Source organism: Thermobia domestica, chromosome 15 (genome assembly GCF_964235325.1).
Source record: "Thermobia domestica chromosome 15, izTheDome1.hap1.1, whole genome shotgun sequence".
Classification (NCBI taxonomy): domain Eukaryota; kingdom Metazoa; phylum Arthropoda; class Insecta; order Zygentoma; family Lepismatidae; genus Thermobia; species Thermobia domestica.
In genome coordinates this window covers 39141355-39156741 of record NC_137468.1, presented here as the reverse complement: position 1 = coordinate 39156741, position 15387 = coordinate 39141355, and the positions used below count along the sequence as shown (strand labels likewise).

The window sequence follows — 15387 nt, the reverse complement described above, 5'->3', positions numbered from 1 at the left end:
AATTTGGCTGTCCTTTCTCTGGGTAGTTTGGTGGCCCTTCTCTTAATAATATATTTGTCCTTTCTCTGGGTAATTTGGTGACCCTTCTCTTAGTAATTTGGCTATTCTTTCTCTGGGTAGTTTGGTGGCCCTTTCCTTAGTAGTTTGGTTGTCCTTTCTTTGGATATTTTGGTGACCCTTCTGTTAGTAATTTGACTGTCCTTTCTCTGGGTAATTTGGTGGCCCTTCTTTTAGTAATTTGGTCGTCCTTTCTCTGGGTAATTTGGTGCCCCTCCTCTTAGTAATTTGGTTGTCCTTTCTCTGGGTAATTTGGAGACCCTTCTCTTAGTAATATGGCTGTCCTTTCTCTGGGTAATTTGGTGGCCCTCCTCTTGGTAATTTGGTTATGCTTTCTCTGGGTAATTTGATGGCCCTTCTCTTAGTAATTTGGCTGTCCTTTCTCTGGGTAATTTGGTGACCCGTCTCTTAGGAATTTGGCTGTCCTTTCTCTTGGTAATTTGGTGACCCATCTCTTAGTAATTTGGCTGTCCTATCTCTGAGTAATTTGGTGGCCTTTCTCTTAGTAACTTGGCCGTCCTTTCTCTCGGTAATTTGGTAGCCCTTCTCTTAGTAATTTGATTGTCCCTTCTCTGGGTAATTTGGTGACCCTTCTGTTAGTAATTTGGTTGTCCTTTCTCTCAGTAATTTGGTTTTCTTTCTCTTAGTAAATTTGCTGTCCTTTCTTTTGGTAATTTGGTGGCCTTTCTCTTAGCAAATTTGTTGTCCTTTCTCTCAGCATTCATGACCTTTTCTCTTAGTAGCATTCATCACCTTTCCAGAGCCTACGTTCACCAAACTGAAAGCAATTATTGTAAATGGTTTAGCTTGGAATAGCAGTGATGAACAATCAAGTTTTTAAAATTGAAAAGCTAGAGTTAAATCTTCTTTAAATGATTTTGAATAGACCGGTGCACAGATGAAAGAACAAAGAAAGCACGCATTAAAAGGTTTTTCCATTTAAATGGACATCAAATGTTAATATTTGTGATCCTATAGTACCAAGCTAAGATCTCCCATTCATAGTGAAAATAAAGTGAAATGAGACTTTTAGCTTAGCTTGAAATTGTTGTTTCTGATGTCTAAGGTAGAAAAATAATAGATAGTAGTGAAACACTCTTGCTTTAAAACACTATATTTACAACTATAAGACCTACAAAGATGGAATAATGCATCAAAAGACACATCCACTAATCAAGTTTCAAGTAAACACTACAGATGCCCAACATACGCGCCCGTGGTCACACGACACACGTCCAAACGATAATCGGTTCGTTCCATACGTTCAATAGTACGTTCTCGTCTATGTTTGTTACAACAGCAATGATGCGTTCTTTCAGTCCTTGCAGTGTTGCAGGCATTGGTGTTAGATAAACTGTTCTCGACTGACAACTACGCTGCCACAACAGATGAACCATGTCACTACTATATGAAGAATATCAGATAATTACGCAGGAATTTATTTGGAAGCAGGGAGAGCCAAAGCTTTTCGGGGGTTCCAAATTTAATATGAAGATAAATTATAGTTAAATTTGTAAAATCACCCCTAAAATTTACAGAAAAGTCCGGATTCTCGGAGAGGTCCTGACCCAAGGACCTTCCCTCTGCGTACGTTCCTGACGTTCATTGGTGGGAAAATGCTAATGAACGTATGGGACGAACCGATTGCCGTTTGGACGTATGCCGTGCGACCAACAGCGCACACTTTGAACACCTGAAGTATGTACTTAAACATAGTAGGTATAATTGTATGACGTAAACTTAGTGTAACTGTCTTCATAGGGTACGGTGGCTCAAGGGTAGAGTGTTTACCTCTGATACATGAGGTCCCTGGTTCAGTCCCCAGTAAATTACGTTTGTACTGAGCAACGCCGTGTACGTGGGTTTTCTAGGGTTACTCCCGTTTCCTCCTAGATTCTCATTCCACCAATTCTTCCATAATATATTTACTCTGTTCATCATCTCCCTTAGTCTAAAGGGTATAAACGTGGGACATTAAACTGTAAGATTTCATTTAATTTATCTCTTCATGCGTATGACTCATTTGTGTATTTCTTGGGGTGTAGTTCTGAATAGGCAGCGTTTTGTAGCCGGGTAAATCATTTATGTTAATCCTATATATTTTGCCTTTGAGTGTAAGCTCATCTATGTGTTTCCCCAAGCTATTGTTAGATTTTTTTTTTTTTTTTTTTTTTTTTTTTTTTTTTTACGAAACAGTGAATACATACGAAAGCTTGTCTTATTTCGAACTCTAACATCAGCTCGAAGTCTGTTTCCAAGTGACTGTAAGGGACATCGGACTGTGTTTCCAGCTGAAGTTCATTGGTGACGTCAAGAAACATCTTCCGGTACGCTTCCAGTTTATCAGCATGCACTTCAGGATCAGTTAATATGTAATGAGGGATTGCATATGATGGTTGGTCAATCTGAAAAGCAAAAATGTCATATCTAAGTCTTATTTGTTTTAAAAGAAAGTTGGTAGAAAATAAGTCTGAAGTAATGGAATGCAGCTAATAATACGGTAACACATCTTTCCAAATTGATTTTCAGCAATATTTTTAGTAGGATGATAGAAAACAATTTACTCGTCACTCGCTTCCCCTCATATAGGGTTATCACAAATAATTGACTCGATTTCATAAATTCATTGTAACTTGATTATTGGACATAGGCCTATTGTGAGAAAACTTTGCAGACGTATTGATACACTCAAAAAACTTTGTGTGTGTGTGTGTGTGTGTGTGTGTGTTGCAAGTTCTCTTCTGATTTCTTCCACGAGAGCGCAGCAGCGAGCATTTATTCAAGATAGCGACTATCAATCCGTTAGAAAGCATTGTTGATACAAGCTCTCAGTTCTGTTAGGTTTATTAGTGGAGGAGGCGTAAACACTATCCGCCTTATGCAGAGTCGTTTCGACGTATGATTAGCGTCATACTAAACTACTGACTACTGCAGGAGACTTATGTTAGTCGAACTCTTTAGTATGGCACTAATGGCGCCTCAAAGCGACTCTGCGTAAGGCCCTATAGCATGTTTCACATAATCCCACACACAGAAATATCGCTCATGGGATTAGGTCCGGAGAGCGCCATGACAGGAATTGCTAATCATCATCCCCATTATGACCGACTCATCGATTCATTCATCTCCTGTTCAGTCACTGTAGCCCGAACAGTTGATTTCTCCTTACAGAGGCATCTTGTAGCGGTAAACTGTGTATAGCATCGCCGAATGGACTTGGCAGTTGATGGATCTTTGTTGAACTTCATTCGGAAGTATTGTTGCACTGTTAAGACAGACCATTGTGAATGAAACTCGAGCACAACATAAGCTTTCTCTGTGCTTGTCGCCATCTTGAATAAATGCTCATTGCTGCGCTCTCGTGGCGGAAATCAGAAGCGAACCTGCAACACAAAAACACCTTTTGAAGTTTTCAATATCTTTGTAAAGTTTCGTAACAATCAGTGGCGGATCTAGCCTAGGGCCACGGGGTATAGCCCACCCCCCAGGTTTTTGACCAACAAAAGTAATTGAAGCTATTATTTATATATTTTTAAAAGTTTGTAGTAAACTCATGATATACCTATGATAGTCTAGGGTCTGGTTGCCCCCCTCCAGATTTTACTTCTAGATCCGATCCTGGTGACAATATATTCAATAGCAAAGCTACAGTAAATTTATGAATCAGGTCAATCATTTGTAATAACCCTGTATTTTTCAGCTGTCTACAGACAATAATCACATCCATGTTTAAGCTAAATGCGAATTTACATTTGGCCTAATTTTCCTTCCGCCTAACGATCCTATCAAGGAGGAGGACATACCCCTATATATTAGATGTGACAGGTATTTCTATATCTACATTTACACATAAATATGTAATGTACAGTCTTGTTAAAAAAAACATGTCCACCCACCTCTCTTTTAAAAAAAAACGTAACCTCACACCTGTCTATAGAACAATTCAGTCTTTTCAGTTAAAACAAAGACTTTTAATAGCCAAAGGTAATGCACATTTGTTTCTTTTACTGACACTTTTGCGTAAGAGTACAAGGTTTTTTAAAGACAGGTGGCTGATCAGAATTTTTTGAACAAGACTGTACATGGGGCTTGTTGGCAAAGAGAAAACAAACTAATTACCACGATTAACGATTTCATACGTAAAATGTATTTCAACTATACCAAATAACTATATCAAATTAAAAGTCATATACATTTAGAAAAAAAAAAGTGTTGGTTACTTTCCAGAATTATCACGAAGTCGTTCTCCAAAGTGCATATAACAGTAACAAACAGTATGAATATCTATTATAAACATACATCTAGTGTTGCCAATCCTAGTGATATTTCAATCATTTACTGAAATTTCAACTTAACTACTAATCTACTAATGTATATTTTAAAGATCACTAATAAATCTTCTGAACCCGTAGAAGATAGGCTTTTGGCTGTAGGAAGGAACCTTCAAATACTAAACATTCCTTATAAGTTCTACATACATTTTTTAAATCTTGTATTGTCTATATTAACTAATGTAAGCAAGCAGATGCAGGGGGAAGATTCCCAGATTTAATTTTGCACTTAGTAATAGCGCACAATACTTTTCGATTAATGCTAAACAAACAAACAAAAAGGGTTGAGTTTAAGTTAGTATTTCTCTTTAGCTAAACTCATGTGACTAACATAAGACTCACAGAAATCCCAGTTTAGCTGGAACAATCTCAGGTTACATCATTTGTCCCTAAAAAAAAAAAATGTTCAAAAACACCAAGTGTCTCGGTTCCTCTCGAAAACATAATTTAATATAATTCTTGATATATATTTAAAATATACCGCTTCTATTAATTATTGATATTCAACCAATGGGAATGAACCACTCTCTGTCAATCATTTTTGATGAATGTTGACCTACTATTTAATTAATTCTGATATTTCACCTTAAAGCAAGTGCACTGTACTGTATATTTTCATAAGGTCTCACAGTTGTTTTAGTTTGAAAATCTTGGAGCCCTAGACTAAGATGATCATACGAGGGATGATCCAGAAGTAATGATATAATCGAGCATTTGTAATACATATAAAAATCTAAATAAAATCATTTCGTTTCTCTATACCCTCAACAGTTCTCTGTACATATATAGTTATTTAAATACGAGCAGTCTAGGTGATAACACGAAAATGGGGGAAAACGAAGTGAGAGCTGACATCTAGTGTCATCCGAGAAGCAGGTGTTGAACTGCTCGAAAACCCGCCTTATTATTCAGATCTAGCCCCCAGTCACTTTTACCTTCTTCTCCGGCTCAAGAAAAAGCTCAGAGGCAAGAAATTTGAAATTGATAGCTAGAGATAGAAGCATTTTGGGAAAGTCCCAAGATAAATATTCTTTTTTTCAAAGGGAATTCAGGCTTCGGAAAAAGATGGATTAAATGTATCGACTTCTTAGGAGGCTATGTAGAAAAATAAATATAAGTAAACCATACCCGTTGAACTACATATTGGTTAATATTAGTTTTGGGTCACTCCTCGTACCGTACATAAAGCATCATTACAGAAATTACCTTGTGAAAAAAAAAATTGATTATAAGATATTCTTTTACGTTGGAGCAGGCCCGTATCCACGGGGGCTAGGGTCCTCCCTAAACTTTGGCTGGCCTCCCTAAAAGTTTCACGGTAGGCTTGCAAATGAACTATAGTATGGTGATGAAGTATATTATGATTGGGTCGCCCCTCTCCTAACTTCTACCGGGTCCCCCCTAATTTTTGGGGCTGGCTATGGGCCTGCGTTGGAGTCTCATCATACATTTCAATAATCATAATTAAAATTGATAATAACTTACTTTTGTAAGAAACCTTGAAACAAAATCATTTAACATAATTCCTATTTCTTGAAGAAATATGTAGAAATCCATTTCGAATCTTTGAATCTGACTTCCTTATTCTTTTAACTGCTATTAAATTATTTATCCACTTACGGCTATGATACTGCGGCTTGTATTCTTGTCATCCAGACCGACTGTTATTTGAAAAATAGGATGTAAATCAAATCGACGAATTAAACTTGTTGCTAATTTTGTCCACTGAAATTCTTTTTCATCCCATTCAGAAGAAATTGCAGGCCAGCCTCCTAACTCGACAACAATACTGAGCAACTGAGACAATCCTTGCCACTCTAAAACATCTGGAAAATATTTGCAATGTCTTTAGTAATGTAAATTCTTGTGTTAAGTAGTTGTATTTATTCAAGATTATTTTGTCACTAATATAAGGCGCATCTTGAAAGTAAGCGTTCCGATGGACTGTAAAATGAAAGACGAACAGAAAGAAATGGTTTTATATACTATGGAGTTAGTAATCCACAATTTACTTCCCAACATGTGTACTATTCTTGTTGATGCATTTGTCAACGCGGTATTAATTTTTGTATGCGCGTATCAAAGAATTCTGTCACCAAGAAGTGGAACCAAAATAGCACAACCGTCCGCAACTCGATTGCCCTGTCGAAACGGTGTCCGCCCAGAAATCGATTCAGGTGGAGAGCAGGTGGAAGTCACTGGACGTGATGCAGAGGCTGTTGGTGACGTCACACAGCACCTATGTTTCTTTCTCAGTAACGATCGGATTGAGAGACAGGTCATTTTCCTGGTGGTAACGCAGCAGCAAGGTCAAAGTGGATGCATGCGCTTCTTTCTGTGGCCACTGTCATTATTCATAATCTCATGGTGCACCCAATTTGAGAAACTGGAATTCTTGGGTGACTATCTCATGTAGAACTAAGCGGGAGATATGCAGAAACTAATATTGTGAAACGCCAGTTCTGCAGAACTGCTTTCTGCACACTTTTTATCAATTCAGACGTAACCATGGAGAGTTGATCATTACTGTGTTCGTGGTACACATTGGCGCGGCATAATGCGAATTGACTGTACCATCTTGCGAGCATACTATCGCTCATGACATTCAGTCCATACACTTCACATAATTGTTGGTGGATGCCTGACGCCGACAACTTCTTAGTGTGGAAAGATGTGATTACCGCACGTACCTGGCAATCCGCAAGAGACAGCCATGTTTACCTTACATTTCTCTCACCACTGACTTCACACGGCTGCGCTCTCACCAAGCTGTGTGTCTGTGCAAGCGCATCCTTCTCTGACTGCCCACATCATCTTGAGATAGTTTCGAAACTTACTTTCTGAATGCGCCTCGTATTTTAGGTGTGAGAATGAAGATTATTTGGTTTCATTATTATTTCAAGCATGCGAACTGAAGGTTGTTTTCTGTCACTATATCCCAGGCATGAGAAATGAAGATCATTTTCTGTCATTAGTGTCTGACGCATTAGAAGTGAAAATTATTTCTGTTACTAAAGTCCAGAAGGTATAGCGTCGTTGCCTTCCCGCGCTTGGACCTGCTCGTCACTGGGGGTGTGGTAAGAGAATAGCCAATCACCACCATCAGATGACCTTGCGATGAGTAGATTAGGCAAATCTGAAGGGTGGTGATTGGCTATCTTCTTACCACACCCAACAGTGACGAGCAGGTCCAAGCGCGGAAAGCGAACGACGTTATACCTTCTGAACTTTAATATTTCAGACATGATAAGTCCTGAATATTTTAAATCTTAAATAGAAAGACAAAAATTAAGTATAACAACTATAGAAAAGTAATTGAAGAAAGAAAAATAACTAAACTCAAAAATTGTAATATCACAATAAAATATTGAAATATTGGCTATTATATTGCGTTGGTACGTATGAAATGTCCCATTTTATGTATGTTGGGAAACTAACCTAAGCAGCACAACAGTTGTATGGACTAAAGTCATGCGTGTAATGTCACAAACTCTGTGCACGTCCAGCAAACAGGCTAAAGTACCGAAACAGTAAGGAAGCAGTGCATTGTTGAAAGGAGTCGTATGAAGGTAGCTAATGGAGAACACACAATTTGTGCGAGTGATTTCTCTTTTTAAGAATTTAAACTGAGACATCGTGCACAGCAAGCATCGAAAAGTAATAATAGTGCATTTCGATCAAAAATGGCATATGAAATCATCATTCGCCATTGTTTTGTTACATTTCGTTCCGGTGACACAGCATTGCAAAATAAGCCTTGAAGGCATCGACCAACATCATGTTCGAATGAACTGCTCAGGGACTCCGTGAAAGCGGACCCTCGGAAAGCGGTTCGTATCATTGCAGACAAGTTAGGCTTAGACCATACCACTGTTGTACTGTTATCTAACTTCATTACGAAATTACAATCCATCCCCTCATATTCTCTAAACATTACACTGTCATATTACTATTTGCATAGGCGCCGACTTGAAGAAAATATTTGGGGGGGGGGGGCAAACGATAAACAAATATATCATCATATTCAGCTGTTTTCTATCAACTGCTTGATGAAGGCCGCCTTTCCTTCCTCAGATCTCCGTCCGCTACTCCGCTGCGAAATTCACGACCTAAGTCAAATTCGCTTAAAGGCATTACAACAAATTCAAGTTCAAAATTTGAGAAATTCACTGCTACATTGCGCGCTCTTTACTTTTCATATCAGTGCTGCCAGACTGTTGGTTGAAGCCTCAGTGCTCTATTTAAAGCATCGTTTTGAAAACGGCATTTTCTATAGAATAAAAAGGCTGTTCCTAATATTGAATTAAAGCCGCGACAAAGTTTACGATAGAAATTATTGCTGCTCTTTGCTAATTCTTCCTCGACTGGATTATATTGGAGGGTCGAGGACCCCATCTTTAAATATTGGGCGGGCCAAAAGTGCCCTGTCCCCCCAAAGTCGGCGCCTATGACTATTCGCACAAAGCAGGAAAAAGAAAATATTAATCGTTATCGTACAAATACATAATAAATGCAATGTTTTTTTTTTCATTCTGAAATTAACTTCAGATTTCTTTTCTAAATATGACAAACTATTTTTTAAAACTTACCTTCATTCACACAAGCAGAGAAAGCTAATTTCGCAGCGTTTACTGGATACGGGTCCTTTGGATCAACAGGCTCAGATAGGATACCTAAAACACAAAAGTTTCGAAAAATAACATTGTTCATTCGAAATGAAAATGAAATCTTTAAGTTTTATGTCCCACGGTTATGCCGGTTAGGCTAAAGGGAACGGTGATGGTGAGAGATGAGTGAAATGAAGAAAGTGGGAGGAAACGGGAGAACCCCGAGAAAACCCACGAGCACGGTGTTTGTTCACCACAAAGTCCATACGGCGCTAGCTGGGATCGAACCAGGGACCCCAAGCACCGGAGGTGAACGCTCTACCACTGAGCCACCGCGCCCCTATTGTTCATTCGAGTTTCTGTTTCTTTTTTCAGTTATTAATCCTTTCACAGCATTAAAAAGTACTTCATCACTAATAACTACACAGTTCTATGTTTAATTTAATACGCCAGTAATATTAATTTTCGTTATCTACTATTTGCCAAAGAAAAGAAGCAGTGTCACGTGTACATCACGTGAAGAAGTTTGGTTTATATAGTGTGATTTTTGCTCCATTAATATTGAAACCGGAAGTGGTATGGTAATTTTCTACCAGTTTCAGATTTGTAGTGATGAGTGATGATAGAATACATGATGTTGGGATGCTTAGTTGTTTGCAGAAAACTGCTTCTAACTATCTATTACCGTCTTTACTCTTGATTTCTTCCACTTCCGGTTTGAATAGATTAAGAGAGAGAAGATTGCACCTATTCTTAGAACGCTTCTCATTATCTGTTAGCGTTTTTGCTCTATGTAGATTAATATTGAAACCGGAAATTCTACTGGATTTCTATCTTTTCCGGTTTTAGGAGAGAGATAATAGATAGAGATCTAAATGTACCCTTGGACACTTAATCGATTGTAGGTAACAGCTTCTTACTACAGTGGGAAGCAGGCCCGTAGCCAGCCCAAAAATTTAGGGAAGGGGCGGTAGAAGTTAGGGGGGCCCTCCCAATTATATTATACTTCATCACCATATTATAGTTCATTTGAAAGCCTACCGTGAAATTTTATGGGGGGCAGCCAAAGTTTACGGGGGGCGACCCCCCTTGCCCCCCCGTGGATACGGGCCTGGTGGGAAGTTGAATATCTGAACTAATTGAGACCACAGGTAGTTCGGATTTTCAAATTATTCAGATTTTCGAAAATGACCAAGAAAATGCCATTTAGGCTTAAATATACTGTACGCAGGGACGTACGCAGGGGGGGGCTGGGGGTCCGGACCCCCCAAATTTCGACTTTTTAAAAATTTAGCCTAATTTTAGGGGCAATTTTAGGAATTTTAATATAAAATACCTTCATATTTAGTTTGGACCCCCCCGAAATAAATTCCTGGGTACGCTACTGACTGTACGGTATGCTTTTTTTTATATATATCGATACAGTGGTTATACAGTACGTACAGTAATTACAATACCGTACATAAAGCTACTTACATTTAATGTTTCTGAAGAACCTGCTTGTACACTAAATTACACTGTTCTTGTAATTCACACTTAAAACTTAACTTGTATAGGCCTAAGGTAAAATAAAAATAACAATATGTATGACAAACAATAAATTACATATGAATGAGCTTTTGTAAAAACACTGACTTCACCCAACCCCGACGGACAACCCTACTATTAGTTTACCGCTAGGGCTAAGACAAAATGTAAAATGCTTCTAGGGACTGCGTTCGGATTATCGACGTCTTACTGTACAAGTTAACGCTTTAGCTATATGTGAACAACTTTAAAACTGGAAACGGTTCATTTCTAACGCTTCCATTTGATGAATTACCTCTACCAACGAATTCAATTCCTAAATTTTGAGCCTTTACATTGTGGCCGAAATTGGTGGTCATCCATCAAGTAGTTCTTGAGATGTCTTTTGTTTCGTTGACGAACGGTCACACGGACAGACAGACAGTAATTCTAAACTTCTTAGAAACTAATATTGTGAATGTTCTTTCTACATGAAAATAAACAAACAAACGAATAAAAACATATTACCTGTTAAAACTAAGAAAGTTACTGTAATGCTAAGGTATTTAAGGTTGGTGTAAAGGGACAAGCTTTGCCGGTAGATGTCACTTAAGTCTTCGTATCTCTCGTATGTATTTTTTACCTTTCATGAAAATTCGCGATTTCTCTTACAAATTTCGACCTAGAGACTTCAAATTTTTACAGAAGAAACTTCATAACCTATTGAAGACAATAATCCGTGCCGGTTTTTTATTTAGAATTTTATTCATTGTTGAAATGGTTATATTATTAAAGGTTTGGATATCCATTTCAACAATCAAGCCATTTCAACAATGAAGAAACTTCTAAATAAAAAATCGGCACGGATTGTTGCCTTCGATAAGTTATGAAGTTCCTTCTCTAAAAATTTGAAGTCTCTAAGTTGAAATTTATAAGAGAAATCGTGCATTTTTGTGAAAGGTAAAAAATAAATAAGAGAGATACGGAGAATGTAATGACATCTATCGGCAAAACGTGTCCCTTCAAACCAACCTTAATGTAAGATAAAACATTTTCCAGCAAACTATTACTGTATCTCAAAATATTTATTGTAAATAAATATTGGTGTAGGTGGTTCCAAGTACAGGTTCAAAGATAAAGGGAGTGGGCATGGACTGTAGCTTAGGTTGGGAAGTGCAGGAAACAAAGATAAGGACTTGATACTGAAATAATTGCCACCGTGACACTGAAGACCAAACAGAATTTTATGCAAATACTGTGAAAATGGAAATGAAATCTTTAAGTTTTACGTCCCACGATTATGCTGGCTAGGCTACGGTGATGATGGCAAATGAATGAAATAGTTGAATGAAGAAAGTGGGAGGGAACGGGAGAACCCCAAGAATACACACACACACACACACACACACGGTGTTTGTCCACCACAAAGCTCTCTTGCCGCGAGCGAACCAAGGATCCCGTACACTAGAGATGAACTATCTACCACTGAGCCACTGTCGCCCGGTACGTAATTTAGTATTCAGTAATAAGAAATATGAGTTTCCATCAACGGGTGCGGACTACCTTTGTATAAGGCCCTAGATGCATTGCAACACCGATTGCTAAGCCTCTGCATCAAAGGTGATGCTATCAGGGGGACAGGGACAATTGCCCCCCGCCAGGGAAATTTCCCGCCGTTCAAGGGGGCCCATTTTACGACAAAATTTTCTTACTCCATATAAGATACGAACATGAAATTATAAATGAAGCATCAAACAGATTCACTACATTACATAAACAAAACAGCACACAAAAGGTAAATAAAACAAAAATGAGTCGTGAACCCATTTCAGTAAAAGAAATGTCTACTATTAGGAGACCTAGAAGTAACATTTATTCGTATGGCTTTGAGATTTGTCAATATTGTTCCCTTAATTAGTTTGTCATTTATGGAATAGGCCCAGGACGTAACTAACAGCCCCGCAGGTCTTGCCGTGCGGAGGGGCCCACAGGCTCCGGGGTGCCCATAGAGAGTAAGAGAAAGATGGAAAGAGGGGCCTAAAAATTAGAAAAACAACTTTTTCTAGAGGGTCCAAATACGCGTATTAGTCCTTGCCCCCCCCCCCCAGAAAAAATCTAAATTACGGCGCTGGACGCTATAGCCACTAGAATAGCGGAAGGCAGGCACGTACCCAAGGGGTGGGTCCGGGGGGTCCGGATCCCCCCTTCGAGACCAGAAATAAAAAATATTAAGGAAGGACGAAACAAAAAGAAACAAGAAATAGGAAGAATCAGCGTTAAAAATAAAGATAAGAATAAAGCTAAAAATAAAAATAATTTTTTATCATCGCTTCCCTGTAGTATCAAACGTAATTTCAGAAACGGTTTTCTACTGCTCCTTTAACTTGTCATTTGGAACAGACAGTAGTTGACAGAATAATGAAAACAAAAATGTTATGTCGAAAGCAAGTCCTGTTAACATTTGATTCAACAGAGAAAGGAACGCAGATATTATAAAATATTTTACAAGACATTATTGGATACGTACTTTTTTTTTAATAGTTGAGGTCATAATGAAAGGAAAATTGTTATATTTGGATGAACAGAAGAAGGACCGTAGATATTGTAAATTTTTTAAACATATTTTTATAAATATTCTTTTATTCGAGAAGATTTCTTCATAGTTTGTTATTAAAATACTTACTAACATGCATGGGCGCCGATCCTGGTGGCCGAGGGGTCCCGGCCCCCCAAAAGTCATGTGGGCCCCCTTGTTGTATTTATGAATATACAATATATTGGTATAATTTGAATACAATTTGCCTCATATATGCCTTTTGCATCTGAATGGACCCACCCCCAAATTTACAGAGAAATCGGAGCCCTTGCTAACATGTCCTAATTTTAAAGTCTTAACAAACCAATATATGTTGCTAGTAAAATAGTTTAAATTGATCAAACCCCTGGTGTGATAACCACAATATTTCATATCGAACTCCCCCCCCCCCCCATCACGAAATCCTTACTAAACGAACCAATATATGTTACCAGTAAATAGTTTAGAATAATCGAACTATGGTGTGATAACCACAGTATTTCATGTCTCGGACCCCCCCTATTACGAAATCCTGGCTACGTGCTTGCGGAAGGGGAACGGGATCATAAGAACTATATGGATTCTCTTTTTGGGATTTACGAAATACCGTATCTCACCTCCAATTTATAATGATTCTTGAACTGAAGAAGGGCATTTACTGCAGGACTGTAACGAGAAAATATAATAGAAAATATAGTCACAAGAGCAAAAGTGAACCAGTCGAGTCCTGGTGGCATTTCTCATCTAGCATTGTTTTCTATATTTAATTTAATGTATCTACCGTATACTAAACTTACACCTTTTTTTTTATTACAAATTAAATTGTTCCCTTTTATTGGAACGTTCTTCAAGAAGCAAAATTATCAATATTATTCTTACCTATTACTTTATTTTCCATTTCATCTGTAAGGATATCCAACGGACCCCATTTGATAACTGTAGGAGGCATCGGGTTGTTCACAGCCCAATTTCCACAGGCATATTCATAAAAATCCTCGCATGGATCGACAGATGGATTTATACTGTTATTCAGGGCCAAAGCTTAAAAACGAATAGAATTTTAAGTGTTACATACAATCATGTTCTATGAACTGGCTAAAAAAAATAGGCGTTCCAGGTAGTAAGGGCGGACTCAACGTGTTGAGCTCGCCGTCCTTTCTACCCGGAACGCCTCATATGAATAAATAACAAAGACAAGTCATTTGCAACTGGACACTGTGTGGCGTCATAACTAAACGACGTGACAAACATCTTGGCATTTGAAGGCGGCGCTCCAAGTTCCCTTTAAATGCTGCTAGCAAATGAGAGGCCAGCGGTATTGCCACGTTTATTTTGTATACATCCACGTCTATCCTCTGTCACCTGATCGCGCTATAGTTTGTCTTCATAGCCATAGCCACACCCCTTTACCACTTGGCAACATCGCGGCAGAGCTTCCGTTTTATTCGTTTAGCTAAAATGCCAAGATGTTTGTCACAGGGTTTAGTTTCTCCCGTTCTTAGTAAAGAAGATAAATAGACATGAAGCAGACCAAAACAACTGACGAACAATGGTGACAAGCACACATTAACAGTATTGTCAAAGTCAGCGGTTTAGAATCTTTTCTACCGGTGAAAATTTGGTCGTTGGGGTGTGTGCGAAGAACAGGGCACATTAACACTAGATCAATAATAAAAGATTACTGTTAACAATTGTCATTGTTAACATTTACTTACATGATATACTAGTAGGTTCAGTGGCTTAGTGGTAGATCCGTCAACTTTGGTGCAAAGGGTTCCTGGTTCATCCCAGGCCATGTGAGTCGTGGTAGCAATGTCCGTGTATTTTCTCGAATTTTCCCGTTTCCATCTAAAGTTTCATTCCAATGATTATTTCATAATCATTCACTTTCATAAATTACCCGTCTCCTTTACCCTAAGAGCCATAATTGTTGGATATGAAACTAAAAATTTCATTTCAGGAAGTATTCAACTTTCACCATCTCAGTCCCCCCCCCAATTATGTATTAGTGCCACACAGCTCCGTCGCTTGGAAAATATAGTAGAATATAAATTTTGAAACTAAGAATATTGTGTGTATAAGTAAATTCTACACTAGCATTGTCTTTCTTTCTAATACACTAAAGTGAGCCAAATGTAAACAGATTCTGCCTCCACTTCCAAAGGGACGGGTTGCATGAGCCATTGGTTCAGATAGGGCAGGCATTACCAGAGCTTTTATCTGAGGTAGGTAGAGCTTGGGTGAGATTGTAGTGTCTCCCTGGTTTGAAGGGGTTCCTAGATCATGAGTTGGACTTTACCGGGTTGTGGTC

At 38.3% G+C, this 15387-nt stretch overlaps 1 protein-coding gene across 1 annotated transcript in view; it reads right to left on the bottom strand.

Annotated features, from left to right (window-relative positions):
- LOC145671464 (neprilysin-1-like) overlaps window positions 1-15001 on the bottom strand; it is a 46034-nt gene extending 31033 nt beyond the window's left edge. Inside the window, exons 1-5 of the mRNA XM_081740655.1 lie at window positions 14977-15001; window positions 13956-14117; window positions 8978-9061; window positions 6009-6214; window positions 2265-2462 (exon numbers count right to left, since the gene is read on the bottom strand). Coding sequence (XP_081596781.1) covers window positions 2265-2462; window positions 6009-6214; window positions 8978-9061; window positions 13956-14117; window positions 14977-15001 — 675 coding nt within the window. The remainder of the gene's footprint in view (window positions 1-2264; window positions 2463-6008; window positions 6215-8977; window positions 9062-13955; window positions 14118-14976) is intronic.
- Between the last annotated feature and the right edge of the window lie 386 nt (window positions 15002-15387).